A 12,109-nucleotide genomic window follows, 5' to 3' on the forward strand; every position below is an offset into this window, starting at 1 on the left:
AATTAATACTAATTTGATTGAATTAGGTGGAGATGAACGTGATGAGTTCTTTATTGGAAGAGATAAGGGAAATGTACTTTTAGCTAAAAAGTTGGACTGGGAGAAGCAACACGAGTACAACCTGACCATCAGTGTGACTGATGGAGTACACTTAGTGTATACTCAGGTAAGTTTTGCGTACTTTCCTCTTTTGATGCATAATAAAGTTTTACTTTGTTTTGTTTCGCTCAGAAGTTAAGATGTGTCATTGATATGAAAGACAAGAAATGAATTTTCATATGTGGACCCATATAATTAGTTCGACCTCTCATTCCTGGGGAGCCTCATTTGCCATCTGTTAATTTTAAAATGCAATAATATTTGGAGAAGCTGTACCTTTATTGTATCTTAGACAAATTAGTCACACATTACTACATTTATTCATTTATATAATGTAGATAAGTCATACACACTTGTATAACACTATTCCATACTTACTGTACTGTTTCTAGAAATAGTTATGATAATTGTTCATCTGAAAAACCTCGTTATAATGACGGGAGTAAATCTGAGACTAAAATAGGCTAATGTCAGTGGTGAAACTCTTTATTTATTTCTTGGTTCTGTTTTTTTTTTCTTCTTGACACTATCTTCTTCGTCGGAATATTTAAAATAAATGACACTTCGACGATTTCGTTAATTAACCTATTCTTATCCCAATAAAATCTTCGATGGGCTCTTTATGTTTGCATGTTTTTCCTAACACATTCTGAATGGTGATGCTGCATTGGTTGCTACAATTTACTTGGTTGACAAGAGACAGATTACATAATCGGCATTCTGGTCTTGAGGTTTTTTAATTCCATAGAAGAAAACTTGTGAATACTTGTAATAATTACTATATATTTATTTAATTGGTGGGATATCCAGTTTGTTCATAATAGGCCTAAATACGTTGACATGAAGGAGTGATTCTGCGACTGATACAAAGCATTTTTTTTAAACAAATATATAAGCTGTTTAAGGAGATGACACTTTTTACACACATCAGGAGCTGAAGTTAAATTCACATAAAACAGAAAGATTCTGTTCCCTTTGAAGTTTAGATAAGACTGCTCTTAAAAATTACTTTAATTCACATAATATCTCATATATACTCTCGATCAATATTTATGGCCGTGTGCACTATTCTCGATCATCTAGCCTGTTTATCAGCAATCACGGAAACATGGTTAACTCTCGACAATGATCAAGTTAGAGATGTGGTGCACCAACATTTTCCCTCGATTAACTCAGTACCGGTACTGACGGTACGCTCACTTGAAGAAGAATTACCTGACCACTAGGTTTCCACATATGAAACAATGAACGAACACACTCTGTGAATTATTGCTTCATTTTTGTTTCTCAGATTGTTTATTTCAAATAACAAATTACAATAATCATGGAAGGAAAGAGCACCGAACTTCTCGCAGTTCGAAGTGGGAATTCTTTTAGAACTTGCATCTGTATTAGAGAATAAAAGTCCTGATGGAAGTTCTCTAAGAGAATAGCAGGCAACCTGGTTGGATTTAACCTTACAATTCAACGCTGTTCCATCTGAGTTATACGGGTTTACATAATTCCACATAATTTGTTACATAATTTATACAATGATTATTTCATAATATTGATAATACTGATAATTTATAATTCTATGCCAAAATGTCATGTAATTTAAAATGGCAAATCTGTAGCTAATAAGTGATAATCTCGCATTCTACAAAATGACCATTTATTGTAACTACATTATTGCCAGTATAGAATAACTAATATTTTGTCCCTGAGTAGAAGTCCCGATCTTCCAAAGCAGAAACATATATAAAAAAATTCGTCTATTTTGAGAAAAGCATTTCTATTATTCACTTGCAAATTTACAGATACAAAGTATCACTTCTTAACCATCGATATATTACTAGACTGTTGTGTAGTGTAAAATGTGATTAAATGAAATTGAGGATTAGACAGAAGTGAATAAAATTAATTCATTGCAATTTATTATCAGTGTTCAATATCATAATGAAGCAGTATTATTATTTTAAAAATTTCTAGTGGTCTACATTAATACAAATGAGCATGACAGTTGTCTGATAAATTAAATAATTTGCATCAATAGAACATAATATGTGGCCTTCTATGCCCAAGGTTGCGGGTTCGATCCCGGGCCAGGTCGTTGGCATTTAAGTGTGCTTAAATGCGACAGGCTCATGTCAGTAGATTTACTGGCATGTAAAAGAACTCCTGCGGGACAAAATTCTGGCACATCTGGCGACGCTGATATAACCTCTGCAGTTGTGAGCGTCGTTAAATAAAACATAACATTTTTTAACATAATATGTAATAGGTAAATAGCTTATTTACAATGCGGTCAGTATTCGACTATTTTCAACTACTTTTCACTTCATAAAAACCCAAACAAAAAAAAAACATTTTTAAGCAATTTTCTTTCTTCTTTTTATTAATATAGGGCTGCCAAGTTAAAATTCTGAAACAAGCTGAAATTCGTGTTAAAAAAAACAAAATAAGCTGACACCAATAATAATTATTTTCGTAAGATAAAATAAGTAAATACATTACCATGCATACAATAAAAAAATATTCAGCATTGAAAATGTGAAACACACAAGAAATACAGCCAGATTACTATGAATTACTTTTATTATACTCTTCAGTGGCACTTCTGACGTTATTAAAATATTTTTGTCAAACACTTATTCAGGGCACTTTCCATCATAGTTTAATTTGCAACATGCAATGGAAGAGAGAGTTCTGGATCTTCTCTTTCCATAATAACACCAATCCTGTTATTTCCGCCATGATTTGCATGTTCAAGATGCATCATTTCGTCTTCGATTCCGTCAAGTACGTCAAATCATGCTGCCATCTTGTTTTTTCTCGACTTGTCCATGCTCAACTCAAGATAATCGGTTCCACACCCATGATCAAATTTGATCATCATCAACTCTCTTGTTTAACTTTGACCGAGGATGATGCACCACAAATTGGCGTTGAAGATGGTTAAGTGCCAATTTAACCATGGTAAAATTTTAATCGAGAATGTTGCACATGGCATTAGTCTTAAAAAATACTATATTCCTGACCCTGGTCAAGTAAATGCAGATGTTTAGCTAGTTAACCTAATTCAACTCCATTAGAGTTTTGATTAGTATAGTCTAGTGACGGTTTGTGAAAATTTCTTATGGGAAAGTTAACGCTTAAGTGTTACATATTTAATCATAATATGGTTTATTTTATTTATTTTACTTGGTAGCTATTTTCGATAAGAGTTAATTACAAGAAGATGTATGTTCTGTAAATACTTCACTTGTTTTTGCTCTCATTTAATTTAAATTCGAAGTTAGTGAAGTTAGACCTATACTTTCACTTTCATATCTTTAAAATAGCTATTTAAAAATGGTTATCGAAGTGCCACTAATCGTATCTAAAATTTAAAAAAATATAGACAGTCGCATAAAAATTTATCATTGTTAAATACCCTGGCTCTCACTAGGCTGCGAAAATTTTAGTTTGTCTCTCCACATATGCAAATTCAAAGCCAGGCGCATTACCTGCTTGCTTTTCTGTTTAACAGTTGAGGTGCTCATGGAATTCAAATTGAATAGAATATGTCCATTTCATGATTAAGACGTTTGGTTGTTTAAGTGTTTGTTTTAATTTTCTTTAACATTACTAATGTAGCTATCACTGGCATAGTACGGTATTTTTTTTTTTTTTTTTTTGTAAAAGCAACACATTTGAGATATAGTAACAGATTTAAGGTATTTCTAAGAATATAATTCATGTCACAACAGAAGGTGGATTTGCAATTTTATATTGTATGAAAATATTGAGTACCTGTACCTACGTGAAGACAGTACTTAATAATTACAAGTACTAAAAATATGTAAAACATAAAAATGACAGTGTCATGTTTTTCTTGAAAACTCTGAAGACGTTTGGACAATTTAGTAATATTATTTTGTACACTATACATGTTCAATTACGTAATGTGTATTAAAACTGTATAAATTTATTTGTCTCAAAACTTGTTTTATTTTTAAATTGTAACTTATACCAGAAAAAGAAAATGGCTCTATGTTATTCATAAAAAAATGTGATATTTCTAAATATGCATTTTGAATGAATTTCGTTGTGTTTACAGCTCTATGTAACAGTAATAGACATCAATGACCACAGACCAAACTTCTCGCAGAAAATATATAGTGTTGAGATATCAGAAAATGTGGATAAGGGAACTGAAATTTTGCGGCTGTTGGCAACTGATGAAGACGAAGACAAGAAAGTGTTTTATAGTCTTCACGCTGCCCGGAGTCCTGCGTCCCTTTCTATTTTCAAGATTGATTCTGTAACAGGCGCTGTGTTCCTCAACGAGAAGCTAGACAGGTATAATTCTTCACAATATAATCTTTCAAATGCTTAAATAAGTGCATCATGAAGAAATAGGTAAAACATTTAGAAACATCAGTGAGCCTGAACAAATGAATGTTTATATTATAATTTTGTTTCCTTTTAAAGGCATATATTATGTATTTTCATTTTTCATCCTCATTTAATCAGTTTTTTTTATATGTTCTGAATTTCATAAAAATGCGAACTGAGTGAAAAGTGTAAAATTTGTGCATGTCTGTAAAATGTAATTTGTGATGATGATTTCCAATGACCCAAATCTTGGTTGTTACACATTTTCCTTCTTGGTTCCCATCATGGGTTAGTTATATCTTCCGTCCACTGGGTGGTACAAAATGAGCAACAATATAGGCCGACTTCACTAAGACTGAAAAGAAAATGTAATTTATAATACTCGTACACTAATTTTTTGTGTGTTTAAACGTGAAATTATAAATTTGTTAATTTGTTTCAAAAACAGAAAACTCCTACTAGATTATTATTATTATTATTATTATTATTATTATTATTATTATTATTATTATTATTATCGAAATATATTGTTTTTATTCCTGCTACTGCTGTTATTGGATTATAATGAGTAAATTACTATAATTTGTTGTCGCAAACTAGGTACCTATGATTTATTCATATCACAAAAAGAACAGAAAATGGGAATACCTGTAACGGAAAAATTGTTTCCTACTCAAAACCAAAACCAAGTTACTGTAGAAGAGGCCACCTTTTAAAAATAGTTTTTTGATGAAAGGTAGAATGATGAAATGCAAATAATAATTAACATACCATACTTACAACTCTAACAAGCATTTGATTTCAGCTAGTGTACAAAACTTGTCATTTCGATCAGTTTGCCTCCTTACTTTTGTCAGAAAGTGACGTTCTGTGATAGGCCATATACAGTGTCTTCAACTTAAGACGCAACCCAGGCACCGGCAGGCGGGCAGTACTCTCAAGCAGTAACATCCAGCGGCGTTGTGCAGTAATTGAACTGCTAGGGGGCCTGGGATGCATTCTTTCTACCCATATTTAGTGTTAGTTTATCTTCTGTAAAATCAATTGAATGGTGTTTATTTCCTTACCTTAAGAAATGAACTGTTCAAAATGACCTCACTAGCTTCAATACAACGCTTACGCTGACGAAGAAGATGTTGAAAAATGTGATCCAATTCCCGCCTTGAAATGATGGAGATCACGGCCCAAATATTTTCTTGAAGTTCCTCTAATATATGAGGATTCTTCACATACACTTTATGTTTTAACATATCCCATCCGCCTGCCCACCCACTCACCTGCCACCGCACAACACTGCTAGGTTTTCCTGCTATAGAGACCGGCCTATCGCCCACCCACCTGCAATGACCAGGGTTGCGTCATAAGTTGAAGGCTCTTCTCTGCAATTATCCTGAGTCTTAAAGATCATTAATTTACACTTTTTATACTTTGCATATTGTACAATAGGCCTAAAAATTAATTGGAGGAGATGTTCTGTGGATTATTTATGTACTGAATATGAAAAATTGTGGTTACCTATCCAATCAATAAACATCAACATTTTTAGCAATTGTGTAAAGAAAATGTGTCATAAAATGTATGATTATGTTACTTTCACTAATTCAGAATTAATTAAAAATGGATTGTTTATATGAAGCACACATGAAACTTATCCATTTCAAGATCTCAATTCTTGGACAAAGAAGTAATAGGAATTGAAAATTTAATAAATCTGCTAAATTGTTAAAAGAATATTTATCTTCTACTTGTGAAATATTTCTGCGTGATTGTGCTTGAATTATTGCACTTATAATGATATTAACAAAAAATATGATTTATTGTTGTATCATTGAACGTTTATCAGGTGTACAAGTGCAATGACAATTTCAAGGAATGGTTCTAACTTTTTCAGGGAAACAATTGAGGAACATATACTGACAGTCATGGTGAAGGATCAGGGCACTCCATCTAAAAGAAATTATGCTCGTGTGATTGTAACAGTGCATGACCACAACGATCATCCACCAGAATTTACAAGTCCCATTCTACAAGGCAAAGTCTTCGAGACATCTCCTATTGGTACAGCTGTTGTTCAGGTGTATGCCATCGACAGAGATCGTGGACAGAATGCTAAGATATCATATTCAATTACATCAGGTACGTATTTTTGTATTATATATTTCGATCAAATTGAATTACAGTACAATAAAAAATTACCTATACCTGTAGAAAGGAAATGTAATAGACAGCAGTGTCTGTATAATATGAATTTTATTAAACAGGAATTAACCCCTTTCTGCATACTGGGGCAGATATGGCACATTGTCAAGAATAACTTTATTTGACCATATGTGCCATCATTTGAGAAAGAACTACTAAAGTTATTTGAATATAAAACCGGTGTGTGCAAAACTGTCCCATGCGGTAAGGGTTTAAGTAATTCATTTCACGAGACCTGCAGATCTTCGATTTGTGATGAATGATGGAGCTATAAATGGCTTTTCTTTGAGTACTTATTTCTTGTCACCATCTTTCCACTATTCCTCCTTCATAGTCGCATTATCTCATCATTTGTAATAATAGGTCTAGATAAGAAAAGGATATTTTAATATTCACGATAATAGTACAATTACCAGTATAGCTAATGTTGCAATTAGGTAATAATATTGTAATTGAGATAAGCTAGATTAAAAATTGAGAAAAATATATAATTAAAGATGAAATAGGGAGCGATTTAAGTTGAAAATGTGAAACTTTAATAGGAAATAATGAGAATATAATACATTGTTTGGAGTATTTAGATGTTAAAGAATGATTGGTTATAAACTGAGGCATGATAGTGCAATTAGAATTATTCACCAAAATATTGCCCTTAAATATTTGCTATTAACCAAGAATGTACTTCTTAATCAGTATATTGCATGTAAGATACTGTAAAACGATTCATCAAAGGTGTACTAGAATAGAAAGATAAAGATAGATGCAAGTTGGACATAACAGACCAGGTGTTCAGTTCTGGACCAGAATTGACAAAAAAGGTGTTTCTGATAGGTGTAATTAGCCAAACACAGCAAATTTATAATCTGTATACACAACTAAAATATCAAAATATCGTCGTTGATTTTATGAAATCTTCTATGTGACAGTACAGAACATAATTTGTCATCAGGAAGAAAAATTAAACATCAATAAGTTCACATTGATCCTCGATGAAGTTATCATATTCATCAACATTTTCTACCGAATTATCTAATATTCTTCTGTAGGCCTAGTGATATTTAATTACTTTATCTTCCTCCTGAAAAAATTATGCTCTATACTGTCACATACGAAGTTTCATAGACTGAACGATAATATAATTTAGCAATTGAAATTACATACACAACTTTGGAACGTATTTGTTGTATTAATGTTGCTGAAGCCATATCAGCAATAGGTAGGCCTATAATTTCAAGTACCTGCTCTTCAAGAGCTCCTTAAATATTCAATACGACTGACAAGACATGCTTGGCAGTGTTGTGCTGTAGAAGACCTGCAACATTGTCTGAGCAAAACAATGTATGTGTTACAATTGGGAATCGTTCATGGTACTGTAAATATAATTCACTGAACTGTGCTCTGGTCAATTGAAACTCGTTTAATTCATAGTCCATGAAAAGTCACAGAAACCAACAGATGATGATGATGATGATGATGATGATATTATAGTACTTTACAGTTACTTCAGGAATCTGAAAATGAAATGACAGCTCTTTTTATATTACCATATACAGCAGCAGTCATCAACACAGTGCACCGTTGGGCTATCATATCTTACCTGTGGGTAAGACATGCACTAGCATACATTCGTGGCTATTGGCAGGTAAACTTTCTTCCTCTCCCTTCTGCACAATGGTGCATATTCTGATACACTCCTTATCTGTTTCCCATTTCAGCGAGTGCTGACAACTACTGGTATACAGGAATAGGATACTTTAAAATAAATAAAAAAAACTTATTTTGCGTTTTGTAATTAAGTGCATGGTTAATTGGAAAATTAGGCTGAAAGTCTGCGTAGTTTGGTAACAGTACTTCACTGGCTAACCGCTAACCTACGCATTCACACACAAACTTGGCCTGAATAACAACGTTCCATCCCTTAGTCACTGAAGAAGGGTTGCCAGACTTGCTAATGGTAGGAAATAATATGTGTTAAACTTTTATTCCATTTGCAAGAAAATCGCCCATCTTATTTAAAAACTGCATAGGGATAAATCATGCCTTATTAGTTTCGCTAATGATAATAGTAAAAATCAGAATCATACAGATAGTACAGTGTGTTCATAGCTCGGCCGGACCGTTCCGTGGCAGACTTGGACTGGGTGAAGATTGGCACCTGCCACCAGAGTTACACGTAAACGACCGGCAAGTCATGGGTATACGGAACACTAACTACTCTACTAACATTAGGCTTACCTGCCTCACAACAGATGTTGAAAGTGATGACCTTCAACTCGAACACATTCCTTATATCTCTGAAAACAATTCTGGTTCACTTGCAAAAGTTCATGTTGTCTGCCTATATTTCTCTCGTGATGTTGTCCTTCAATTCTTGTAACGTGTGCGGATTTGATGCGTACACTTTATTCTTTAACGTTCCCCATAAATAAATATTGCATGGAGATAGGTCAGGGGAACGAGGTGGCCACAATCCTCGACTAATTATTCTGTCACCAAACACACTTCGCAATTCATGCATAGAATTCGCAGCGGTGTGCGCTGTAGCTGAATCCTGCTGAAACCAGCCACTCAATCGTTCATTTCTTGTTAGTTTCGGAAAAAAATTATTTAAAATTGAAGTTACATGAAAGTGTGAATCAACTGTTGTGTCTAAAAATATGGGACTGATAATTCTACTCGCATTCACTGCACACCAAACCCCAACCTTTGCAGCATGGTGAGGAACGTCATGAATAATATGAGGATTTTCGGTAGCCCAGTATCTATTGTTCTGAGTAGAAACGTGACCATGAAGATGATACCACGCTTCATTAGTGAAGAACGTTAAAAGTGGGTCCACATCACCATTATGAACGGACTGCAAAAACCAATTGCAATAATTAACCTTACTTACAGGATCTTGTGGTTGTAAAACATGAACTACAGTTACCCTGTATGGCTTAAGTTTCAGAAGTTTCGTTGCCACAAAAGCTGACATCTTGGAAATGTTAACCTCTTGTGCTAAACGTCGCAGTGATTTGCGAGGTGAATGCTCTAACCGGGCCCCTATGCCATCAAGCTTCTCTTCTGTCAGTACACAGCATTGTTGAACACATTTCTTGTTCAAAAAAGATCCTGTACGTCTGACTTTATTGACAAGGTCATGAATAGTTGACCTGCTAGGAATTCGAATACCTGCAAATCGATGTTCAAATTCTCTTCGACACCTTCTTGCAGAAGAGTATTCCACATACGCATCATAGAGAAAAATACGTTGTTCTAAAGTGTACTCAGCCATTATTAGTAGACACTTTATCACCACGAGACAACACAATTTTACTCACAACATGCGCACAGATCCAACTCGACTGACTGGCACATCAGCGGTAGCTACAGTGCTACTCTGGCGGTAGGTGCGCCAATCTTCACCCAGTCCAAGGCTGTCACGGAACGGTCCGGCAGAGCTACAAACGCACTGTACTTATTGAGTAAAACAATGTTAACACTTAGAGGAAATTTTTTTTTTTTCTGAGAAAGGTCATTTGGGACCAATATTGTATTACAATTTTTTTTTTTATTCTAAGGAATAAGCTGTTAAAATCTACACATTTTTTCACTCTGTATATAGGCCTAGAAGCAAGAACATCCGAATTGTTGTTTTGTGACTTTACAAAGATTGTGATTTGATTTCAGGTAATGTAGGTAATGTGTTCAGTATTGATCCTGCAATGGGAACAGTGAATGTGGCACGTGAGTTGGATTACAGTGTTATGTCGGAGTACACCCTGATGGTGAAAGCCATGGATAGCGGCTCCCCTGCCTTGTTCTCCACCATACACGTACACATCATGGTCACCATGGCTGATAATGCGCCTCCAAGGTGAGACATGAAATCTCCTTTCTTCTATCTTCATTTCTTATTTTATCCAGTTTTGTGCACTTCATTTATGTATATGGGATAAGAACTTCATCTCAACTGATTGCATTTTGTTATATTTTTTGTATTGGCATCCAGGTTCACACTCATAAATTGGTGGTGGTACAAACATAACCATGTAGAATTTTGAAATACCTTTTCTGAATATATAGTTTACTGCTTTCACATGTTGAATACTAGGTTATTGTACCTTGTTAACTAATTTCAGCCTGTTGTGGTCTATCTTTAGACCAGGACCACACAGTACTGAAGATAGCTCACAACAGTTTGAAACTAGTCAACAAAGTACCCTAACCTAATATTTAACACGTGAAACCAATAAACTATATATTCCAAAAGTGATATAGTGTTAAAAGTTGTGTAATCAAGATATATATCTTTTCTGACTTTTTATTTTCTACGAATTATTCTACAGTTGGTTTGAAACCTACTTTATTGTTTATTTATATCAGTATCCATAATTAATATTGTAGTCTATTTAAAATAAGTAAGCATCTGTAGATATTTTTGACCGGATTTAATTTTTTGCATTAAAAGCATAATTTGAGAGATATTTTGGCTTAAATTAGGGCTCTGGAATAATTTAAAATTACACTATCAAGAAGATAAATATCATAATGATTTATCTCATTGACCGTGACTATTTACTGGCTTTTATATTTATTTTAATTTGTTTTACAAATACTGTGTGAATAGATTGTATAGAAACCACAATACAGCAACACAGCTCTCAGCTGAGCTGCTCACAGGCTCTGGTAATTGAGGGAGAGTGTTATTGGTGTTACAGGACGGAATGTCGGTAATTCAACACACCACAAACTGTTAATGTAAAATATGACGAAATAAAAGCGTTTGAATTATCATAGTCGCCCAAGGAGATGCTGAAACTGTCTTGTCTTCTTCTTTGAAACATTTGTTACACCTATCTAAGAAGTGATGCATCATAGTCACTGCAGCTTACCTTGATAATTGGAGGTACTGTTTTCTTAGATGCTGTTTTTGTTCTTCCAGATATGTGGATTGGTTTTGTTCACTCCATCGATCTCGCTACTTACCCTTTGTGACTTTTATCTGTATGTAACTGTAAAAGACAAAACTAATTCACATACCCTGCAGAAACTGAAATATAGCATTCGGGAAAACATGTTCTTGTTATTGTTTTCTAATGCCAGGCATTTGACAATAAAGTCATTTGACCTCTTGCACTCCAATATTTTTCAAAGATATTATCATGACCAGCCAATGAAGCACAGATTTTGAGGTGTTCCGAATCCATTTCTTGGTTGTTAAATGGCAAGTTGTAGCCGATTTAAGTGAACACCATATTTTAACGTTTTGGTGGCTACTTCATTCACACACAACCCCCAGAATGTCTGGAGGACCACACCTGCTGTTGGTCGACGGGTCCATTGGACCTAGCTGGGAGATCTTATTGATCACCAGCTTTCCCTCCTTAAGCCACTGGAGGACGATTTGAGTGCCATAGCAGGTCAGCACTAGGAACAGAAAAGTAGAAAGAGGAGGAAGGAAAGGAAA

At 34.2% G+C, this 12,109-nt stretch overlaps 1 protein-coding gene across 3 annotated transcripts in view; it reads left to right on the forward strand.

The window, feature by feature from the left end:
* The window catches only part of LOC138710218 (fat-like cadherin-related tumor suppressor homolog), a 369,088-nt gene that overhangs the window by 221,506 nt on the left and 135,473 nt on the right, over positions 1-12,109 (forward strand). For all 3 annotated transcript variants that reach the window (XM_069840878.1, XM_069840879.1, XM_069840880.1), the window contains 4 exons: positions 27-166; positions 4,181-4,422; positions 6,350-6,594; positions 10,330-10,516. In XM_069840878.1, the coding sequence (XP_069696979.1) occupies positions 27-166; positions 4,181-4,422; positions 6,350-6,594; positions 10,330-10,516 (814 nt within the window). The remainder of the gene's footprint in view (positions 1-26; positions 167-4,180; positions 4,423-6,349; positions 6,595-10,329; positions 10,517-12,109) is intronic.

Source organism: Periplaneta americana, chromosome 12 (assembly GCF_040183065.1).
Source record: "Periplaneta americana isolate PAMFEO1 chromosome 12, P.americana_PAMFEO1_priV1, whole genome shotgun sequence".
In the NCBI taxonomy this organism is placed as follows: domain Eukaryota; kingdom Metazoa; phylum Arthropoda; class Insecta; order Blattodea; family Blattidae; genus Periplaneta; species Periplaneta americana.